At 43.2% G+C, this 23,844-nt stretch overlaps 1 protein-coding gene across 9 annotated transcripts in view; it reads left to right on the top strand.

The window, feature by feature from the left end:
• Positions 1–23,844, top strand: part of LOC135213159 (protein furry-like) — a 165,044-nt gene that overhangs the window by 71,609 nt on the left and 69,591 nt on the right. For 8 of the 9 annotated variants that reach the window (XM_064247163.1, XM_064247130.1, XM_064247155.1 and 5 more), the window contains 13 exons: positions 8,439–8,593; positions 9,260–9,417; positions 9,691–9,810; positions 10,268–10,407; positions 10,785–10,889; positions 11,023–11,157; positions 11,279–11,409; positions 11,630–11,788; positions 19,068–19,278; positions 19,821–20,050; positions 20,585–20,736; positions 21,312–21,461; positions 23,025–23,274. In XM_064247163.1, coding sequence (XP_064103233.1) covers positions 8,439–8,593; positions 9,260–9,417; positions 9,691–9,810; positions 10,268–10,407; positions 10,785–10,889; positions 11,023–11,157; positions 11,279–11,409; positions 11,630–11,788; positions 19,068–19,278; positions 19,821–20,050; positions 20,585–20,736; positions 21,312–21,461; positions 23,025–23,274 — 2,096 coding nt within the window. The remainder of the gene's footprint in view (positions 1–8,438; positions 8,594–9,259; positions 9,418–9,690; positions 9,811–10,267; positions 10,408–10,784; positions 10,890–11,022; positions 11,158–11,278; positions 11,410–11,629; positions 11,789–19,067; positions 19,279–19,820; positions 20,051–20,584; positions 20,737–21,311; positions 21,462–23,024; positions 23,275–23,844) is intronic. The other variant, XM_064247123.1, reaches the window with a different exon arrangement.

Genomic DNA, 23,844 nt, shown 5'->3' with positions numbered 1-23,844 from the left:
GTTGCAGCTCTCTCTCTGAAATGGCTTCGCCTTGAGATAAGTCATTTAGTTCTAGGCTTGATGTGATTTACTCTAATTTGCAGAGTCAAGGTTTTTGTTAAGTTTTATTATTATATATATGTGCTGATTGAGTTTTTTTTTATATTATAGTGAGACATGCTGTAATTTAATACAGCTTTGTGAATAAAGTTTTTTGATAATTGCTCCATCATAAATTTTGCCTGATTGCTTGTTTTGGTATTATAATTTTTTAATTATTTAATATATTCTGTTTTCTTGATGATGTTTGCCAATAGAAGACTGTGTTGAGTCGTGGGTGGGTTCTTAATTAGTGATTTGTTCATGAAACTTACCTGTCAGATATATATATAGCTGTATTTTTCCGAATCCGACGAAAGAAAAAATTTAAAATTTAAACACTTACGACACCACGCAGTGGGAGTCAGGTGGTTAGTACCCATTCCCGCCGCTGGGAGGCGGGTATCAGGAATCATTCCCATTTTCTATTCATAATTTTTCTGTCGCCGGTGCTGAAAACACCTGTTTGCAGCACCTCCGTCCAGATTTTGGAAACTTACTAGCTACTTGAGTATCCCTTTTGGTTTTTCTTTGGTATCTGAATTGGATCGGTGGCTTGGCACACGTTGACTTTGGTTTGATTTGAATTTGGTATTGATTTTTCTTTGATCAAGATGTCAGGGTCTAGTTCTGCTAGCGCTAGATTTTGTTCTATGTCCGAATGTAGAGGTAGGCTACTGAAAGCTTCAGTAGACCCACATTCTGTTTGTAAAGTTTGCAGGGGGAATGAATGTACGTTTGAAAGTCGTTGTAAGGAGTGTGAAAGATTAACAGAGTCGGAATGGAAGGCGTATGAAACCTATCTTAAGAAACTTGAGCGAGATAGGTTAAGGAGGTCTTCCTCCAGGAGTGTTTCAGGTAGGCAAGATTTAAATTATTCTCCTGCTAACCCTCTTTCTGTAGATTATGCTCCTACCCCTGTAGTGTTGCCTCCGGCCCCTGAAACAGTGTCGGTAGAAGGTAATACTTTATCGCTAATTCTTGAATCGATTCGTAACTTAGAATCAAAAGTGTTAGCTCTGGAGAGCAAAAGTGAAGAGAAGTGCAGTGAAAGTGCCCCTTGTGTAGTGGAGGGTGCGTCAGATCGGCCTCATTCCGCCTCTAGACCTAGATCTCTGCTTGACTCCCAGATTACGGGGAGAGAGCATGTCGAAAGTCGAAGGAGGGTTACGAGGAACCCCCACCGATCTGGCGTGCCTTTGGCAGCTTCTGACGAACCTACCCAGACTGCCAAGGAGCGTGCGCGTGCACGTCTTCTCAAGGAGTGCTTTTCTTCTTCTGAAGCTTCCTCCCCGCGCAAGGGGTGGAGCTCTCATACCGCATCACGTCCGCTGAAAAGGACGGCTCGCGTTCGGGACGCTTCACGTCCAAGTTGTTCTCCGGAACTTTGCTCGTCGCCTGATAGTGCGTTTGCTGCTTTTCCTCCGCAGAAGAAGCGTAAGGATTATTCGGAGGCGGAGTCTTTCCTAGATGTTTCTTTCGAGCGCCGCAGTCGCTCTAAGGTGCGTGAAGTGGCGGTTCCTGGGAGTAGCAAGAAGGCGTCCCCTCGCCACTCGCCTGCTCACAGGATCAGCCCCTCCCCAGAAAAGGAGGCTTCACCTACAAGCAAGATTCTCCAGTCTCTTCAGCAGCAACTTCGAGATGTTTTTTCTTCGAGAGAGACTGTTCCACGTTGCCGTAAGAAGGATGACAATCTTCCTGTGAAGAGGTCAAGGCTTCTCCCTCCCTCTCTCCTCGCTCGTCTCTCTCTCCGTTTGAGTCTCCCTCTAGAGTTCGTTCTGCTCCCCAGCAACTTTCTAGAGGAGGCGAGAAATTCGTTTCTCGCTCTCGTGAAGCGTTTGTTTCCGCTGCTACGAAACTTGTTGATAAGAAGCGCGTTTCTGTGAAAGTCAAACGCGCTTTAGTGGACGCCGAGCGTGACTCGGTGCAAGTTTCGCGAGCGCCAGTGGACGCTCAGCGCGTTTTAGTGGACGCTCGGCGCGCACCAGTGGACGCTCGGCGCGCACCAGTGGACGCTCAGCGAGCACCAGTGGACGCCAGGTGTACACCTGTTGCGGTCGAGCGCGCTTCAGTCGGCGCCAGTAGATTGGCTTCGGACGCCAAGCGCGCGCCTACGGACGTCAGTTTTCCGCTTCCGCAAGCGCAAGCGGAAGCGGGAACTCTTCCTGTTCGCCGCTCTTTCTCTTTTGAGAAAGCTCGTGACTCTTCTTTACTTCCTCCGACTTCTCCAGTGTCTGAAGAGGAAATTAGTGACGCTTTCGTCGAAGTGGACGAAGAACAGCAGTTGGCTCCAGTTTCGACGGACTACAAGGTTTTGACTCGTTTGCTACAGTCAGTCTTTGCAGACACTTTCCAACCTGAAGCTCCACGTACTCCTCCCTCTCAGTTTTCGTCATCCAAAGCTACTAAGATCTCGGGCTTTGTGAGAATGAAGAAGTCGCTTTCTACGAAGCAAGCTTTTAGAAAGGTCCATGATTGGATGGAAAAGAGGAAAGCTTCAGGCAAGACTTCTTTCGCTTTACCACCTTCAAGACTTGGTGGCAAAGCTGGTATGTGGTATGAGACGGGAGAAAACGTCGGAGTTAAGCTTCCAGCCTCAGCTCAAGGAGACTTTGGTAGTATTGTAGACGCCGCCAGAAGATCTTTTCTGTCTTCCTCTAAGGTCTCTTGGACGCATAGTGAGTTAGACTTTCACCTTAAAGGCCTCTTCAGGACACTAGAGGTCTTTAATTTTCTTGACTGGTGCCTTGGAGTATTGGATGCCAGGTCCAGGAGTTCTGATTCCATCAGTCTGGGGGAGCTGTCCAGTGTATTGTCTTGCATGGACAAGGCCGTCGGGGATGGTTCTGAGGAATTGGCTGCTCATTTCAGCACGGGACTGCTTAAGAAAAGAGCACTTTTTTGCAATTTTACTGCAAAGTCGGTCTCACCAGCGCAAAAAGCGGATCTTCTTTTCGCTCCTTTCTCAGAACATCTCTTCCCCCAGTCTATGGTAAAGGACATAGCTGCCAGTCTCCAGGAGAAAGCAACCCAAGACCTTCTGGCACAGTCTTCTAGGAAGCCTACTACTTCTTCGTCTTCTGGGTCCTCTGCTTTGAAGAAATCGAAGCCCTTTCGATCCGCTTCTTCCTCGAAGCCAGCCCCTCGAGGAAGAGGCTCTTTCAGAGGCAAGAACTCCCGCTCCTTCCAAGAGCAAGAAGTGAGAGGGAAGTCCTTCAGCCACCGGTAGGAGCCAGGCTTCTACATTTCGCGAAAGCTTGGGAAGAGAGAGGTGCCAACGCTTGGTCTCTGGACATCGTCAAGAAGGGGTACAGAATTCCTTTCCTGATGTTACCCGCCGCTGTCTTCGACACCAAAGGATTTGTCTCCTTCGTATCAGGGAGAAAAGCAGAAAGAGTGCTTCACGATCTACTAGATCAAATGATCGAGAAGCAGGCAGTGGAACAGGTCTTCGACCGGAGTTCTCCGGGGTTTTACAACCGTCTGTTCCTAGTGCCGAAGCAGTCAGGGGGGTGGCGCCCCGTTCTGGATGTCAGCAGTCTAAATCGCTTCGTTACCAAGCAGAAGTTCAAGATGGAGACACCTCAATCTGTGCTTGCAGCCTTAAGACCGGGGGATTGGATGGTCTCTTTAGACCTTCAGGACGCATACTTTCACGTCCCCATCCATCCCCGATCAAGGAAATACCTGCGGTTTGTCCTGAAAGGGAAGATTTTCCAATTCAGGGCACTCTGCTTCGGTCTCAGCACGGCGCCGATGGTGTTCACCGTTCTTATGAAGAACGTTGCGAGGTGGCTCCATCTTGCGGAAATAAGGATCTCTCTCTACCTAGACGACTGGCTTATTTGAGCCTCATCGCAAGACCGGTGTCTGAAGGACCTTCACACGACTCTGTCGTTAGCGAGGTCCCTGGGACTTCTGGTGAATCTCGAAAAGTCGCATCTGACTCCTTCTCAATCCTTAGTCTATCTGGGGATTCAGATGGACTCAGTGGCTTTTCGGGCTTTTCCGTCCCAGGGGCGACAACTTCAATGCCTGGACAAAGTGTCGGCCTTTCTAGGGAAGGAAACATGCTCGGTGAGGGAATGGATGAGTCTGCTGGGGACCATTTCCTCACTGGAGAAGTTTGTTTCTCTGGGAAGGTTGCACCTCCGACCACTTCAGTTCTTCCTCTCAAGCAATTGGTCACGCAAACAGGATCTAGAAGAGGTCTTGTTTTTGACGGAAGAAGTGAAAAAGCACCTCAAATGGTGGTTGGATCCAAAGAAGCTTGAGGAAGGACTTTCGCTCAAGCTTCGGAACCCCGACCTAGTGTTGTTCTCCGACGCGTCCTCCACGGGTTGGGGAGCAACACTGGGAGGGAGAGAAGTGTCAGGCACCTGGAGAGGGGAACAGGTGTCCTGGCACATCAATCTAAAAGAACTTTCAGCGGTTTACCTTGCTCTAAGGTTCTTCGAAGAGGAAGTCTCCAACAAAGTGGTTCAGATAAACTCGGACAACACCACAGCCTTGGCATACCTCAGGAAACAGGGGGGAACTCACTCTCCTTCTCTGTTCGTCATCGCGAGGAATATCCTGATTTGGGCGAAGTCGCAAAAACGTCACGATTCTGACAAGATTTGTGTCAGGCGTGGAAAACGTGCGAGCGGACCTTCTCAGTCGGCAAGGACAGCTTCTGCCGACGGAATGGACCCTTCATCAGGAAGTATGCCAGGCGCTATGGAAGCTGTGGGGACGTCCTCATGTGGACGTTTTCGCAACTTCCCGAACGAAGAGACTTCCGCTGTATTGCTCCCCAGTTCTGGACCCGGGAGCAGTGGCAGTAGACGCCCTACTGTGGAATTGGTCGGGACTAGACATTTACGCTTTTCCCCCATTCAAAATCCTCGGGGAAGTAATGAGGAAGTTCGCTGCATCAGAAGGAGCGAGAATGACCCTCATCGCCCCCTTCTGGCCAGCGGTCGACTGGTTCACGGAGGTGATGTCCTTCCTAGTAGACTTTCCAAGGACTCTGCCCCTAAGGAAAGATCTACTCAGACAGCCCCACTTCGAGAGGTACCACAAAAACCTCCCCGCTCTGAGTCTGACTGCGTTCAGACTATCAAGAAGTTGGCCAGAGCGAGGGGTTTTTCAAGACCTGTGGCAACGGCGATTGCCACCGCAAGGAGGCCCTCCTCAATCGCAGTTTACCAATCAAAGTGGGCTGTCTTTAGAAGTTGGTGCAGAAGGAAGGGCATTTCCTCCACCTCAACCTCTGTGAGCCAGATAGCAGATTTCCTTCTTCACCTTAGGAAAGAAGCGAAACTAGCCGTTCCCACGATTAAAGGCTACAGAAGCGTGCTTTCTGTGGTCTTCAGACATAGAGGACTCGACTTAGCAAATGATAGAGACATTCATGATCTCATTAGATCATTTGAGACTGTGAAAGTTCTCCAACCTAAAGTACCATCGTGGAACTTAGACGTGGTACTGAAGTTTCTCATGTCGAGTCAATTTGAACCGCTCCATTTAGCCTCGCTTATGAATCTTACTAAGAAGACCATTTTCCTAACCGCTCTGGCGACGGCGAAGAGGGTTAGCGAAATTCAAGTCATAAGCAAGCATATTGGGTTCAAGGATCATAGTGCAGTTTGTTCCTTAAGTCCTACGTTCTTAGCAAAGAACGAGAACCCTTCCAACCCTTGGCCGAGGACGTTCGAGATCAAAGGGTTGTCGGAGCTAGTGGGACCTGAAGCTGAGAGAGTCCTTGTGTCCTGTCAGGGCTCTCAAGTTTTATTTGCAGAGAACCAGAGCATGCAGAGGTTCTTCGGAGAACTTGTGGTGCTCTGTGAAAAAACCAGATCTTCTGATGTCGAAGAATGCACTGGCGTTCTTATTAAGAAGTACGGTTAAGGAAGCCCATGAAAAGTGTAGTGAAAGTGACATGGAGCTTCTGAAAGTGAAAGCCCACGAGTTGAGGGCTATTGCTACTTCGGTGGCTTTTCACAAAAATATGGCAATCAAAGATATTTTGTGCGCCACTTATTGGCGAAGCAATTCGGTGTTCGCTTCACACTACCTGCGGGAGGTGAAAGCAACATACGAAAATTGTTACTCGCTCGGACCATACGTCGCTGCAGACACTGTTTTGGGGGCAGGAGGTAGCGCTCATCCTATCCTTTAACGGTTTAGGGGAGTTTTTAACTTGTTATGGTTGTGGGGTTGACCGCCTGCGGCGGATCTCCCTTCCATTAGCTTAGTCTATGTGGGATACTTTTGGTAGGCTACGCCAGGTGGTTTGGTTTTACTTCGTTGCCCTCATTTGTATGGTCAATGGTCTAGTCACGTCGTGGTCTCGCCCCTGTTGACAGATCATCTGGAGTGCACCAGCTTTATAGGTCTCTACCTTGCTGGCAACTCTAGTAGCACAAGCAGACTTATGCGGCAGTAATTACGAAGTCAGCTATGCTAACAGGTAAGGAATCAAGATATCAATTATCTGCATATATATGTTTCCTAAAATCTTCTATTCTGTCTACTCCCACCACCAAAGGTGGGATTCAGCTATATATATATCTGACAGGTAAGTTTCATGAACAAAATGATATTGTAATGATACAATTAAGTTTGTTCATACTTACCTGGCAGATATATATAATCAAGTACCCACCCACCTCCCCTCAGGAGACAGTGGAAATAAAAATTATGAATAGAAAATGGGAATGATTCCTGATACCCGCCTCCCAGCGGCGGGAATGGGTACTAACCACCTGACTCCCACTGCGTGTGTCGTAAGTGTTTAAATTTCTGTCGGATTCGGAAAAATACAGCTATATATATATCTGCCAGGTAAGTATGAACAAACTTAATTGTATCATTACAATATCATATTTTTGGTTAAGGTTGGATCGTAAAGTTAACTGCCTGTGTACCGTTTTACTACTAAGAATTTATGAACTTTTGCTTAGTTGAAACTGAACGGTTATTACAAAGACTTGATTTGATGAGCTTATGACGAAAGCTAGAATTGTAGAATATACAATACTGTGTTGGGTTATTTTATCCCATTAAGTTTTTCTGTACTTATTTAGCTTTCCATTTACCAGCAGGTTTTTTTCACTTTTTTAAGGAACCACTGGTAATTGATTCAAAATTTTTTATCTTTCATACTAGATACGATAGAAAAATATCTCCTGCTGCTTTTATCAATTTTGATTGAGTTCTGCTAATTATTGCTCCTGTTGATGGTGATGGTTTTCACTTTTAATGTTTTTTTTTTATGCATTCTTCCATTTGTCTAGAGGGAGCACAGCACATTGAAGAAGCGTACATCTTCATTCCCAATGTTATCCGTACATTAAGGGGTCATTTGCCTGATGCGCCTTCTCTTCCACTGCCTTCTATCAAAGGCATCATCATCCTCCACCAAACCTCTTCTCTCCATATCTTCCTTCACTTTATTTCGCCATCTAATTTTCTGTCTCCCTCTTGATCTTCTTCTTCTAACAGGTTCCTCCTCCCAAGCCCTCTTCCTCTTCACTCCCTCCTCTTCGTCATCCATCCTCAACACATACATGCCCATACCATCTCAGTCGTGACTCTCTTATCACCTCTGTAATCTTTGCTAAGCCTGGTCTTCTTATTGCATCATTTTCCAATCTCTCAAGCAGCGATATTCCCATAATCCACCTCAACATTCTCATCTCTGTTCTCTCAATCTTTACTTTACTTGGAGAAGCGTACATCTGTAGAAATAAATATTATGGACTTGTGGTAGGTGACACAAAGTATGAAGAAGCCAGTGAACAAGATTTTGGGCTTTAATGTATGAATTTTAATTGGCACTGAAGCATTGTACATACTAGTACTTCATGTTAATAAAGCCTAGTATACAAAATAGTTGAGCGTGGTTTTTATGATTAAAAAAAAAAAAATGGGTAATATCTGATTTTCCTCATATACTTTAGCACCACAGTTTAGACTTGAGGTTGGCATGATTACCTTTCATTGTAACAGAATTATCACTGCATTAGAGGTGCTGGATCTGACTTGTAGAACATTTTACGTGTGGAGTTTTATTTTTCATTTGCTTGAAGCTTCTCTGAAACTTTGTGCGTGTGTGTGTGCTCACTAATTTTCTATGTTTGCATTAATATATTCTGACAGTTAATCTTGTTATTATCTTAAGTTTCTAATTGATATTGTATAAACATCCATGATATAGTTTTATTAGGGCATTCACTATTAAGTTAAATATCAGCTGGTACAGTACTTCACAATCTTTCGTGGAAGATAGACGTTGCGCTTGGTTAGGCTGCTTGTATAATTATTTAATACAAACAGTTATCTCCATCCACTCACTCCGATCTTTATGCGGGCAGATATACGAGCTGGCTCAAGAGACCATCGTTCTATTACTGGAATTCAATCCAGATTCAGGAGCCGTGTTAGACTGGGTGGTAGACCGCTGTTACACTGCTACCCCTGAGGTAGCGGACGGATGCTTCAATGCTCTGGCGACCATTTTCTCAGCTAGGTGAGTTTCGAGATTTAATTTTTGTAATTTACAAAATTTCAGTGCAGAGTTGAGTAGGTTTGGAATGAAAACAAAGAACTAGAAGATTTATTCAAGGATTTTCAAGTGTCTTTTTACATATTAGTCATTAATGGTATCATTTTAAGTGTGGGATATATTTTGATATGTGGTGTCACTCAAACTGTTCCACATTTCTTGGCAGTGTTAATACTACATCAGTATATAAATCTGTGTGGTGCTTCTCATGGTATTGAAGTAAAAGTGTAGTCTGCTGCTTCTGTAATCATTATTTAATATTATATTACTCTTAAAACTGATAGTCCTATAATTTTTTTCATGTACACAGTGTTAATTTTTCTTATATTTCAATGCAAAAAACAAATATTGAAAATTGTTCAGAACATGACACTGAAGATACACCTAATGTAGTGGTTATATCTGAATTCAGGGTCATTAAGACAATTAACATATACATATACCAAGTAAAAGTTTTGAACTTTTTTCATGAAAGAGGTAACCGATTTTTGTTTTTTGTTTTTTGTGGAAACTGACTTCACAAAGACTTAGTATGCTATTTCATGGTGTTACATGATTTAGAATATCTCAGGAAGGTTTGCTTTCTTGTTTAGTTTACTTTACCTTACGATACTTTTTCTTTGCCCAAAGGGAATATCCCTGTGATCATTACACGGCCATAATGAACGTAACGTTACTTCACACTGGCTGTCCACGTGCCAATATCCACGAGACTGCTCTTCAGCTTTTGCAGGTGCTAGACAAACGGTTCTTCGGAGCTGTCACTCCTTTAGTTGGCGATGCAGAAGGTAAATTTGCGATGTTTTGTGTTAAATTTATAATTTATTTTAGGTATTAATAAGAATTCTTTAAAATGTGGCCTACATATGAGACATAACCCCTATTCTTTTTGTTAAAAGTTCACTTATTGTTTATTCATTATGTCCAAATTGATTTTAAGAAAGAAAGGTTTTTATTATAAAAGATAAGTACTGACTAACATTTCAAGATCTTACGTTGATTGTAGTTGTTACGTAGTTTTCTAAGTTTGTACTTAGTTTTTGATTTTTTTTTTTGTACAGAGCACAGAGAATCTTCCACTCTTGATGTCCTGTTGTCTTCGACATACTCCCGTTCTCAACTCTACCTCTCGAAGCAGTTGGCACTTTTGCATCCGGAGTTGACGATGCCAATGTTTTCTGGTAAGCTGCCTTTTGCTCCCCATGAAATCCTGAAAGAAAAAATGACTTTTACTTTTAATAATTAGGCATCCATATCAATTGCATTTTTTCTGTTGTGGCCCAGGTAAAGTTCAGTATGGGAAGGATGACATTTCTGGTTCCGTTTTTCTTAGTATTACATCACTACTTATGGGGCTGTCATAGGCCAGCCCTGTGAGAGTTAAGAATATTGACAAATCACTGTTCTGGTAAAATTATTTGATGATATAGTACTGTAATTCTGGGAATTTTGATCAACTGGAATTTGTGTGATCAAATTTGAATTGCAAAAGATTTTTGGTTTATAAAATGCAATCCAGATTTGTTATTGTTATTAAATTAAATTTGTTGTAACAAGATCAGCGTCACATTTCTAGACTCATAAGGCTCAAGTATAGGCATGCATTGCATCTAATATCCAGTCATTCATTTTCTTCAGAAATTAGCTGCCGCTTGCAAACGGCACGATGCTCCGTGCGTCAACTGCTGCTCCATTATTTGCTTCCGTGGCTGTATAATATGGAACTGGTGGATCCAAGTACGCCTCCATCAACTTCAAATACAGCACCTTATTGTCAGGTGAGGTCATAAGGAAGCATTACATATGCCGGGAAAGTCGAGGATAGTCCCATTTGTATCTATACTTAGAGAGTTTGTGAAGTGTTTGAAAATGTAAACAGATTTTAGTCTAGTATAATAATCAAGAATCATGCTGACAAAGATAAATTAGGTTAGCAGTACATTTCCAAGAATTCTTTGCCAGGTCGTATTGCACAACTATTTTTCTCATTTTATCTAGAGAAAGAAGGATCACGTAAATGAACTCCCAGGTTAGTGGCAGTAATGATGATGATTATTTTACATTCTTTTAGCCAGTTGTATGAGAGTCAAGAAGAGGTTATAGTTTCCTCCCCTTGTGCTTTAAGAGTAGTAATAAAATAAATAATACTTTGCAGTATTATTGCGAGAATGGAAGGAATTCTGGCCTAAGGCGTGAAGGCTGGGGCTCTGCTGAAGCTACAGAGATGGTGCTAAACAACCTTTTTTACATAACTGCTAAGGTAAGTTGTGATTGTTTCATTACAGTTTTAGTTTTGCTTCATGATTACAGTACTATGCTATACAAAGGAGCTGTTTTTTAATATCCAACAATTTTTAAACATCTGGTTTTAATTGTTTTGTTTTCCATTTCAGTTTGGTGATGATCATCCCAAAGAAGTTGAAGAATTATGGGCAGCACTGTGCACTTGCTGGCCGAACAACCTCAAAGTTATCATTCGTTATTTATTTATCATCACTGGGATGGCTGCCGCTGAGTTGCTCGCATACGTAAGTACTTGTATGGTGGCAGAGTTAGGATTTGTTACTATGTACCTAAATTTAGGATTTGCATGATGTAAAACATTGAATCTTTTTCAAAATGTCACCACAAGCTCTCTTTATATTTCAGGCAAAGAGGGTAATTGTTTTTGTTGGGCGTGCAAGGCCAGAACGCTTAGTTGAGGAGTTGATGGCCGAAATGGGGACAGTGGAGACGCTTAATTGCGTTATCGAGAGAACGGAAACTCCACCCTTCTTCAGGTATGGGATTTACCTGGATTGTGTATAGGGGATGCTTAACCTCTGCTTCTTTTGAAACTTTGCCATTTTCTTGTGTGGTAGATATTTTGTACTTTAAGATTTGAGCACCTTATGAGGTGGTGTGAAGTTTATTGGAATGTCACATTTATTGATACTATATAAAAGAACAACTGAATGTGATTGATAATTTCTTATTAATTATTGCTCTCTATGGGAACAGGTTAACTTCCATGAGAAAAACTTCCTCACATGGCGAGGGAGGAGGCGTTGGAAGTGGGGGAGCTGCGCAAGAGCAGGCACCCTCAGAAAGGGGTACTTTGCACACAAAGCGACATTCGGGGGACCATCACGACCTACCTAGGGAGAGGTACTCCCCTTTGTAAGTTTCTCCCTTTTCATACATTCAACTTACCTGTCAGATATATACATAGCTATCGACTCCGTCGTCCCCGACAGAAATTCAAATTTCGTGGCACTCGCTACAGGTAGGTCAGGTGATCTACCGCCCTGCTCTGGGTGGCAGGACTAGGAACTATTCCCGTTTTCTAATCAGATTCTCTCTGTCGCCGGCGGTATCAACATTGTTGTTACTTCCTCCTGACTAGAATTCGTTTTTCGCAAAGCTTTTGATCATCTCTCGCTGATATTTGGTGACGTACTTGGATCGTTGTTTGGCATTCGCTATCGTGGACTGTTTTTTTGGACTTGGTTTTTGGAATTCGTGAATATGTCTGACTCAAGTGTTAGTTTCAGAGTGTGTGTGAATGAGGGCTGTAAGGTGAGGATTCCGAAAGCTTCGGTAGATCCTCATACTACTTGTAGTGGGTGTAGAATGGTTGAATGCTCGATTGAGAATACGTGTAACGAGTGTGAGAAATTGAGTGCACAAGAGTGGAAGAATCTAACTTCTTACTTGAAGAAGTTAGAGAAAGATAGAGAGAGGAAGGCGGCTTATAAAACCCGCAGAATGTCTACATCTCATGATTTACTGTCTAGTTCTGTAGCTTCTTCCTCTGATAATCATGCCCATTCTGTTTCAGCCCGTTCACAAATTGCTAATCCCTCTAGTTCTGCTTCGGAAATAGCGGAACTCAGAGCTTCCCTTCAGAAAATGCAGGAAAAAGTGGCAGCATTGGAAGGTAAGGAAAGTGAATGTGGTTTCGCTAGTGATATTAGTGTCCCCAGTGTAGTGGAGGGGGCGTCTGGTCGTCTCTGCGACGCTCCCAGGCCTAGACCTCTTCCAAGCTCCCTGGCCCGGAGGAGAAGGAAAGTCGAAAGCCGTACGGGGGTTGTGGAGAATCCCCAACGATCAGGCGTCCCTTCGGCAGAATCGATCATATCACAAACTGCCAAGGACCGCTATAGGAAAAGCGTCCTTCGAGAGTGCTTTTCGTCGTCTAGTTCGCCTTCTCCGAGAAGAGGATGGAAGGAGTCGAAACTTTCACGTCCTCTGAAGAGGAGTATGAAAGAGCATGAACTCAATTCTAGTCCCGAGCGCTTCTCTGAAGAAGGAGCGCCTTCGGTAATAAAGAAGGCTAGAATACATTCAGACTCTGGGTCTGGAAGGGATCCTAGAGCGCCTTCCAGATCTCCCTCTCCTGATTCGAAAGATTCCTCAACCAGGAAAATTTTAATGAATATGCAAGAACAATTAGCCTCGTTAGTAGGAACTCTATATAAGGAGCCTACTCGTAAGAAGGATGATAGGCTTCCTATTAAAAGATCTAAATACCGATCTCCTGTCGGGCGCGACGCACCCTTCAGGGGAGTTGTCGCACAAGCGGCCATCTCTGGGGGAGCAATGCGTTAGACAGGAGAGAAGTAAGAAAGGAAGTTACTCCTGTCAAGAGTACGGCGCCAACCAGGAGCCAGGCTCCGAGTAGGCGCAAAGAGCCAGAGTATGCAGTACAACATTCGAGATCTTCAACCAAGCGCCAAGAGTTAGCTGAAGAGGAAGATCCTGTTAGAAGTAGAGCGCTTGTTAGACGGAAAGCGCCTACCGGGATCAATACTCCTACTAAACACCAGACGCATTCTAAGGATCAGGAGTATTTGGAGCGACGTACTCCTACCAGGCGCCAGGAGTCTTCGGGCCTTGATACTCCTCCCAGGCGCCAGGAGTATTCTGAACTTAATACTCCTCCCAGGCGCCAGGAGTATTCGGAACAAGATGCGCCTACTAGAAGCCAGGAGTATTCGAGGCGCTCTGCGCCTGCCAAGCGCCAGGAGTATTCCAAACACGTTACTCCTGCCAGGCGAGATACTCCTGCTGTACACCAGGCGCATTCCTTGTATGAAGAGCCTGACATTCGAAAGAGAGTAAGGGAAGAATCAGAAGAAAGAAGGGAGCCTTCTCCTTCCGAGCCTATGAACCCAGAAGATGCCTCGGAGGATGAAATGAAGGAAGGATCTTCTAATTACAAAGTTCTTTCGTCCCTTCTATTGAAGGAATATGGAGACTCGTTAACGCCAGCCGCTCCTCCTTCTCCACGCTCTCTGTTCTCGAGCACGAAAACACACAAGTCTTCCTCTTTCCTAAAAATGAAGCCTGCTATATCTATGAGGAGGGCGCTTCAATCTCTGGACTCCTGGTTCAAGAAGAAGAAGGAGTTAGGAAGGACGGTCTTTTGTATGCCTCCCGCTAAACTTACAGGGAGGAGAGGCATTTGGTACGAAACGGGAGAAAATATGGGATTGTCTCTGTCCGTTTCAGCTGAGTCAGACTTCTCGAGTTTAGTAGATTCATCGAGAAGACACGCCTTGAATGCAGCGAAAGTAACATGGGGGCTTTCGGAAACGGACCACCTCCTCAAAGGGCTTTTTCACACTTTAGAAGTTTTTAACTTCTTAGATTGGTCCCTTGGGGTTCTGGCCAAGAAATCTCATGAAAAGGAACAACTGGACCCAGAAACCCTAAATAGCATCCTCACCTGCATTGATAAGGCTGTTCAGGATGGATCGGCTGAGGTATGCTCCCTCTTTGGTGCAGGAGTTTTAAAGAAGAGGGCGGTTCACAGTGCTTTCCTCACGAAGGCCGTCTCTCCTTCGCAGAGAGCCGCCTTATTGTTTGCGCCTCTCTCAGAACACCTTTTTCCCTCGCAGTTGGTGAAGGATATTGCGCATTCTCTGACTGAAAAGGCCACCCAGGATCTCCTTAGACAATCCTCAAGGAAAAATAGGCCTGTGGCCAGTGAGGAAAAGAAAGTGGCTCGTCCAGCTCAGCAGCAGCCCTTTCGAGGAGGTCTTCCAACTAGATCTATCGCCAGAAGGAAGTCAACCGAAAAGAGGGGCAGGTCTTCCTTCCGTCCCTTTAAGAAAGGAAAGTGAGAATTCTGTCCTCCAGACACCTGTAGGAGCCAGGTTACATTCATTTGCGAAAGCCTGGGAAGACATAGGAGCGAATCCTTGGACGATGTCGATCATCAAGAAGGGTTATCGCATCCCATTAAAGGACATTCCTCCCTTGACAACATCACCGAGGGAATTGTCCGCCAGATACAGGGACCCTGTTCTGATGGATACTCTTCGTCAAATGGTGGAACAGATGTGGGACAAAAGAGCAATAGAGCTAGTGCTGGATTGCAGCTCCCCGGGGTTTTACAATCGCTTGTTTCTTGTAGCAAAAGCCTCGGGGGGATGGAGACCGGTACTGGATGTAAGTGCGCTGAACAAATTCGTAGAACAACAGAAGTTCAGCATGGAAACGTCTGCTTCAGTCCTTGCAGCACTGCGGCAAGGAGATTGGATGGCGTCCCTAGACCTTCAGGACGCATATTTCCACATCCCGATCCACCATTCGTCGAGGAAGTACCTTCGATTTATGTTCGAAGGAAGAATCTATCAGTTCAGGGCCCTGTGTTTCGGCCTTTCCACGGCTCCTCAAGTCTTCACGGACGTGATGAAAAATGTAGCAAGACATTTACATTTGAAAGGGATAAACGTCTCCCTGTACCTGGACGACTGGCTCATCAGAGCCAGGTCTCAAAAGCAGTGTTTGGAGGACCTGTCAACAACACTGGAATTGACAAAATCATTGGGATTGATCGTGAACCTCGAGAAGTCTCAGATGATCCCCAGCCAGAACGTGGTTTATCTGGGGATTCAGATGGATTCTCGGGGTTTTCGAGTTTTTCCATCTCAAGAGAGAATAAAGAAAGGCTGTGCCACAGTATCGAACTTTTTAGGGAAAGAGCGCACTTCAGCGAGGGAATGGCTGAGCCTTCTGGGGACCCTTTCCTCGCTCGAACAGTTCTTTCTCCTAGGAAGATTACATCTTCGTCCGCTTCAGTTCTTCCTGAGAAGAAGTTGGAGTTGGAAGACAGGACAGCTCTCGGACACGTTTCCAATCTCGGAGGAAATAAAAAATCATTTAAAGTGGTGGTTGATTCCCTTAAAAGAAAACAAAGGAGTGTCCCTGCAAGTACGGAACCCAAGCCTGACATTGTTCTCAGACGCCTCGGAGTCGGGCTGGGGTGCAACATTGGGATCCAAAGAAGTGTCAGGCACCTGGTCGGCAGAACAGGTGTCATGGCACATAAATTGCAAGGAGCTTTTAGCAATTCACCTTGCGCTAAAGAGCTTCGAACACATAGTCAGAGGCAAAGTCGTACAGATAAACTCAGACAATACGACAGCTCTGGCTTATGTCAAGAAACAAGGAGGGACGCACTCTTTCGCTCTGTACGAGCTGGCAAGAGATCTATTGATTTGGGCGAACCAAAGGAAGGTAGTTCTTCTAACAAGGTTTGTCCAAGGGGAGAGGAATGTGAGAGCGGACAGATTGAGCAGGAGGTTCCAGGTCCTTCCCACAGAATGGACACTCCACTCAGAAGTCTGTCAGAGCCTTTGGCTCCTTTGGGGGAAGCCTCAAATAGATCTTTTCGCCACATTCCTCTCCAAAAGGATAGACACATTTTGTGCCCTGGTGGAAGATCCCCGGGCTTATGCAACAGACGCCTTCCTCCTGGACTGGTCATTGATAGACGTTTACGCTTTTCCCCCGTTCAAGATACTGGGGGAAGTAGTCAGAAAATTCGTGGCATCCGAAGGAACCAAAATGACTCTGATTGCTCCGTATTGGCCAGCTCAAATTTGGTTCACAGAGGTGATGGAGTGGACAGTGGACTTCCCCAGATCTCTTCCAAACACAGAATAGATCTGCTCAAACAACCCCACTTCGAGAGGTACCATCAAAATCTACCCGCTCTTGCTCTGACTGCCTTTCGACTATTGAAAGACTTGTCAGAGCGAGAGGGTTTTCTCGCCAGGCAGCAAGCGCAATTGCTAGAGCCCGCAGATCATCTACTAGGCGAGTGTACCAATCGAAGTGGGAAGTTTTCAGAAACTGGTGCAGGTCGAAGAAGCTGTCCTCTTCCAGTACCTCTGTGACCGAAATTGCGGATTTCCTTCTGTTTCTTAGAGAAAAGTCGCATCTCTCGGTACCGACTATTAAGGGGTACTGGAGTATGCTGTCAGCAGTCTTTAGAAACAAGGGATTAGATCTAACGAATGATAAGGATTTGCACGACCTCATTCGTTCCTTCGAAACATCAAAGTCACTTGAACCTAAGGTTCCAAGCTGGAACTTAGATGTGGTTCTTAAATTTCTATCCTCAGAAGAATTCGAACCACTACACACTGCTTCTTTTCGTAATATCACTAGAAAGTGTTTGTTTCTGATGTCTCTTGCAACGGCAAAAAGGGTCAGTGAGTTGCACGCCCTTGAATCAAGAGTTGGCTTCAAAGGAGACTGCAATTTGTTCATTTCAGTCTCTCTTTCTTGCCAAAAACGAAAACCCTTCGAATCCCTGGCCCAGGAGCTTCGAAGTGAAAGGACTTTCTAGTTTGGTGGGCAGAGAGGCAGAAAGATCCCTTTGCCCAGTTAGAGCTCTAAAATTTTATCTGGACAGGAAGAAGCAGTTGGGGGGTTCGCAAAAAGGTCTTTGGTGCTCAGTAAAAGACCCCAAGAGAGCAATGTCCAAGAACGCCTTAGCCTTCTTTGTTAGAAGTGTTATTATGGAAGCTCATAAGAATTGTCCAGATGATTCTTTTAATCTTTTAAGAGTGAGAGCCCACGAAGTTAGGGCAATCGCAACCTCTGTGGCGTTCCAAAGAAATATGTCACTCAAGAACATTTTGGACGCAACTTATTGGAGATGCAACTCCGTGTTTGCATCTCATTATTTAAAAGACGTGCGAGTTACGTATGAGAAATGTTTTTCTTTAGGTCCGTTTGTGTCAGCACAGACGGTTCTGGGTAAAGGAGAAAGCACCAATCCTTAAATTGTGTACGTAACCCTCTTGTCGGATGTGTTCTCGTGTTTTCGGTGCATGGGAGTGTCAGTTGTCGCACAAGCGGCCTTCACTTCGCTGCATTTGGAAATCGAGTGACAGCTGACTATTAGAGGGGTACAAAATTTTTTTTTGTATGTATGAGTTTCGAGTTTGTGGTTGTTTGCTAAGAGTTTGGGGATAACTCTGGGCAATCTTAGAACTAACACGGGTTAGGATCGGGTGATCGGGATTGGTTGTGTGCTCCTTAAATAAATGCGTGTTGTCATATAAGCGGATGTGCTCCCATTGACAAACGCCAGTTAGGTTCTGTCGAGTAAGTGGAAGAGACCCCATCGACAGATCCACAAGAACTCTTGGCCACAGATCACTATCTCGCTAAGGCTCTTGAGATGAAGCAGACTCCTGGGCAGTAGCCACGAAGTCTTCCATCTAATAAGGTAGGAACTAAGGTTTATTTATACCTACAACATATGTTGTTTACCTGTCTAGTCAGTTAGTTAGCTGTCTCTTGCCCTCCACCAAAGGGTGTCAATCAGCTATGTATATATCTGACAGGTAAGTTGAATGTATGAAAATGATATTGTTATGATACAATAAAGTTTCATACATACTTACCTGGCAGATATATACAATTGAAGACCCACCCAGCCTCCCCGCAGGAGACAGGTGGAAGAGAGAATCTGATTAGAAAACGGGAATAGTTCCTAGTCCTGCCACCCAGAGCAGGGCGGTAGATCACCTGACCTACCTGTAGCGAGTGCCGCGAAATTTGAATTTCTGTCGGGGACGACGGAGTCGATAGCTATGTATATATCTGCCAGGTAAGTATGTATGAAACTTTATTGTATCATAACATCATTTTTTTTAATTTGAACATATTTACTTGTACGTTTAGTGAAGTTCAAAGTCTCTTATGCATTGTACTTGTATAAATTAAACAAATGATGATTCATTTGGCATTATGCCCATCTCACATGGTGCACTGTAGACATTACTTGAGGGATGTAGCCTCCCTTTGGCCCCTAGCTGCAACCTTTCTCATTTCTTTTACTGTTCCTCCGTTCATATTCTTCTTCTTCCATCTGACTTTCCACCCTCTCCAAAAATTATTTCCATATGGAACTGTGGGGTTTCCCTCTTATTATACGTTTCAGACCTTCTTAGTGACAGTTTTCCTTTGAACGTTGAATGGCCTCATAGATCCCAGCATTTGGCCTTTGGCCTAAATTCTGTATTCGATTAATGTATATCGTATCATGAATAGTTATGCCTGGAAAGTTTATTAGCAAGAATTGGGATTGTGAGTTTCTATAATTTTGAACTTAACATTTATCAACACAAATTTTATTTATTGTTATTTGCAGAGTATCAAGAGAACAACGTAGTGCTCCTGGGTCACTACGAAGTGTGTCTAGTGTAGGTTCGGGGGTTTCCAGTGTCATTGCTGTGGACAGCTCTGCGGCAGCTTCTACAGCAGCAACGACAGCCATTAATGTGAAGTCACGTCCAAATTCTTCCCTTGCTCCAAATTCGTTGTCGTCAAATTTGCAAGAGGATGCAAATTCTGCTGCGGAGGTTTGTCAGTTTTGCTTGATATGGTTAATTGTAGTGGTTTGTGATTTTTACATCTGTGTTTTTCAGTTGGTAATAAATAATATTATAAGTGTTCAGGAATTCTATATAATTTCCATATAATGTTATCAGAAGTTAACCTTTGTAAAATTTTCTGTTTAGCTGTCACTTTTTTATTGCGAGCAGTAAGTGCCTAATGAGTAATTTATTTTGGCTACTTTGTTGTTATTATTACTATTATTATTATTATTATTCAGAGGATAAATCCTTATTCCTATAGAACCAGTGTACAGGGTCATATACTTGAAATTCAAGGTTCCAGAGAACTTGTTGTTCATTTGGAAGAAGTCACAGAAGATAATAGGAATTAAGGAAAAAGAGATCATTTACTATTAGCAAAGCAAAAAAAGATAGATAAAGAGATTAATAAATATATAGATCAGAATATTAATGAATTATGAAAACGAGCAATTCACTTTGGTTGTTACTTTGTATCTTACTTTATAAGAAATTTTTATTCAATTCTTTCTGTCACGAAACCCCAGATCGTCCTGCCCCAGGAGGACAACTTCGCCGTGCTGCGAGCACAAAATGCCAATGCAAGTGGCGTGCCGGGTTTAACGGTGGCTGGCACGGCTACGGGTGTGGATGAAGCCAGTGAGAGGTACGAGCCACCTCAGCCACATCCGCTGCCGATGCCAGAGTATGGGGGCTACTTTGCTCCCTTGACTGAATACCTACCCGACAGCTCCCAACCCATTACTGCATTTCATAGGTAATGGACGGTATTGTTGTTTGTTTTGGATTTTCTTTACTGCATTCCATAGATAACAAACATTGTTCTGAATTTTCATTAATGTATTTAATCACTGACAATTTATTGTGTACTGGGAAATTAGGCTTTGTTTCCTGAATTTTTTTCATCATTTGCACTAATGATATTTTTTGTTTCTTGGGGGGTTGGGAGCGGTTAAAGGACCGTTTTCGTCACTGTAGCATTAGGGTTGTTACTGTGATACTGTTGTGTTCCAGTATCAAAATTTCATCTTTTATTTCATAATATTTTATGGATCTTTATCTTAGAGGTAAGAAGATTCAGTTAACTATACCACTTGGTCCATTTAGTCCTTTCGACAAAGCTCTCAAAGTAGTATTCAGTACCATAAAACTCTTTATTATCTTAATCAAAGAACTGTTTGCTTTAATAATTTTAATTCTTTAATAATTTTGATTGGGGAACACCTCTTCTGGTTTTTAAAACTTGTCTTAAATTGTCCATATTTCTGATTTTTTTTATATACCTTTGCAGATGCAACCTAGCTGTGATGTTAATCTGTGATGTTATAGTGGCTGGTATTGATGTAGATAGCCACAGTGTTGATTGGTCCATCCATGTACCACTCATGCTCCATATTATAACGCTTGGTCTTGACCACTCTCGCCCTCTAGTCCACCATCATTGTATGTATTCCTTTTTATTTTGAGTCTGTTATACTGTAATTTTACCATATATGAAAGAAAGAACTGTATTGTTTCATGAACGTATAGACGCCAACCTCCTTACGAATGAGTTACAGTCTGACGGCTGTTCATGGCTATTCATATCTTGAACTGTTTGTGAGTTGGTCTTCATGCCTATTTAAGTACAGTGTGCTATAAAGTGAATACAGTACTGTATGTTTTTTCATCCTAAAACACATTACAGTACGTACTGTATACTGTTCATACAATACTGTGGTGTACAGTACTTTATTGATGCAATGAAAGATATAAAACCTAAATAAGGTGTCATGATAATATACAGTTGTTTTACAGTTCTTTCTTACCAAACAGTTTTAATTTACAATCACGTTTGTTCATATCTGAATGTTCGTAACTTGAATGTTCGTAAGTAGGGTAGTGTCTTTATACGAAAGGAAGCACTGTATTGTTGGATAATAACTCATGTTGTGTCTTGTAAATATCTCTGTTAGGCCATATAAGAACAAAGTCTCAAAATAGACACATTCCTCTCATAATGGGTGATTGTTTTGCAGGTAAGATGTTGCTCGTCCATTTATTGACCGTTGTAGGAGATCATCGCGACCACCTAGGTGTTGCTAGGGTTCTTTTGAATAACAAGACAACCATGTTAGGCTATGGGCTCATTCCCAACAACATTTTCACTCACAACAAGAACTTTACAGGTAAAAATGTCGATTTTTTTTTTGTTTCTTTTATTCTCCTTAGATATTATATAGTAGTGTAGTGCTGTGAGACAAAAGCATTATTATTTAACAATGTTCAGCATCTTGGCCTCCCTGTAAATATATTGATTAGTGACCAGCAGATTTTTTGTTAAAGTGTGTCATTTGGCATGTAAGTTTTTTGTCCAAACCCATTCATCGTATAATGAATGCTTTCTTCCCGGCCTCACAAGTAACACAAATTCTTACACAGTCTTCACAAGGGAAGCCTGAAGATCTGCAAGGCATAATCATAGTATGACTATCTGTTTTGCATGTCAATATGTGTGGGGTTTGAATGTAGGCATATACATAGTACAGGCAGTCCCTGGTTTACGACGGGGGTTCCGTTCTTGAGATGCGTCGTAATTTGAAAATCATTGTAAGCCGGAACATTGTAAAAAATCCTAAGAAAACCTTACTTTTAATGCTTTGGATGCATTGAAAACTATGTAAACTGCATTCTTATAGCATTTTTCATAAAAAAAGACTTAAAATATTGATTATTTTGCATTTTTGGAGTTATATTTCTTCTGCCAGATTGGCATTGTAAGCGGTGTAACCTTGGAACATGCATTATGAACCTGGAAATAATTTCTGATAGATTTAATTGAAAAGTGTTGTAACCTCGGAACGTCGTAAGCCTGTATATGGTTAAATCCTGTAGGGAGATAGTGCCTTTGGTGCACCCCACACGCTGCGCTGTAGGCATTACTTAAGTTACTTTGCAGCGTCCCTGCAACCCCCTTTCATTCCTTTGACTGTATTGCCGTTCATATTTTCTTTCTTCCATCTTTCATTCCTCAACCCACTCCTAACGATTGTTTCATAGTGTATCTGCGAGGTTTTCCTCCTGTTACCCCTTTCAAACCTTTCTACACTCAATTTCCCCTTCAGCGCTGAATGACCTCTCGGGTCCCAGCGCTTGGCCTTTGGCCTCAATTCTATATCCTTATGTTCTTATAGTACAGTTTTTGCCGATAATTGAAAACTGCCGATAACCAAAACTCGGTGATTTATGGCACTAATGGAACCGAGTTTTGGTTAATGGCGCTTCTTTTTAGGTACGTCATGGCGTCATAACTCCATTATTGGCACCTTATGGCGCTGATAACCAAAACTTGCCCCGTTATGGTGCCATAAACCGCCAATTTTATGGTGCCATAAATCGCTGATTTTATGGTGCCATAAATTGCCGATTTTATGGTGCCATAAATTGCCGATTTTATGGTGCCATAAATCGCAGATTTTATGGTACCATAAATCGCCGATTTTATGGTGCCATAAATCGCTGATTTTATGGTGCCATAAATTGCAGATTTTATGGTGCCATAAATCGCCAATTTTATGTGTTATACATGCACCATGAAACCGGATCGGCTAACTGAGTCTGCCGTTAACGGGGGACCGCCTGTGTATGGTTAAAGAATTTGTATGAAAAATGTGGTTTCTGTTGTGTAGCCTCATTTTCAAATATGATTTTATTTCGTTTTCTTAAGACTCCATTTACGAACATTATTTCAGAAGAACCACCAACAGATCCCCCTCCTCCCATTGTAGCCGCTCCACCTGGATTTGAAAATCCCCCAGACAACATAAGCGATGGTGGCGGATCCATCGGCAATTCAGACGACCACATTTCAAACCCAGTCATCATCACGTCCGACGATAACGCCGACACTGTGTCTGGGTCGTCTGCCACTGGTGCCGAACACGTGCCTCAGGATGATCTTCAGTATAGCATAATGTCCCTGATTGACTTCATCGCATCAAGGTATGTACTTACAGTGGACCCCCCCCCCCCCCCCCCCTGTATTCGTGTTCTCCGGATTCGCGGACTCACACATTCCCGGATTTCTCTCTGGAACATTTTCCTGCATTATTCATTGAAAATTTGCCTATTAGCAATATTTTTCTATGAGAAATCTCCACAAATTCCTGGTTTTTTATCAATTTCATTATAAAATGCATTTTTTGTGATAAAACTATTAAAAAAACCAGGTATAAAAATTTTTACTGGGTATTTCTTGAGTCTTAACTAACAAAATAGGAGGTTTTAAGCATTTTTATAGGGGTTCCAACTATTCGTGGGTTCTAACTACTATTCACGGGGAGGTCTGGTACGCACCCCCCCGCGAATACGGGGCGACCACTGTATATCATCCCACGTACATCATGTGGATATCACACCCTCAGTTATTTGGCCATACGTTATTCAAATGACACATGGATTAAAATATCCTAAAATGACTGTTTATTCTGATATTTTAGTTTTTAGAAAAATCCTTCATATGTTTTTTGACCATCCTTGATAGTTAAAAGACACCTGGACTAAAAGTTATAT

The sequence above is a fragment of the Macrobrachium nipponense genome, chromosome 19 (genome assembly GCF_015104395.2).
Source record: "Macrobrachium nipponense isolate FS-2020 chromosome 19, ASM1510439v2, whole genome shotgun sequence".
NCBI lineage: Eukaryota > Metazoa > Arthropoda > Malacostraca > Decapoda > Palaemonidae > Macrobrachium > Macrobrachium nipponense.
The sequence above is the reverse complement of the archived record's forward strand: the minus strand, read 5'-3'. Positions and strand labels throughout refer to the sequence as shown.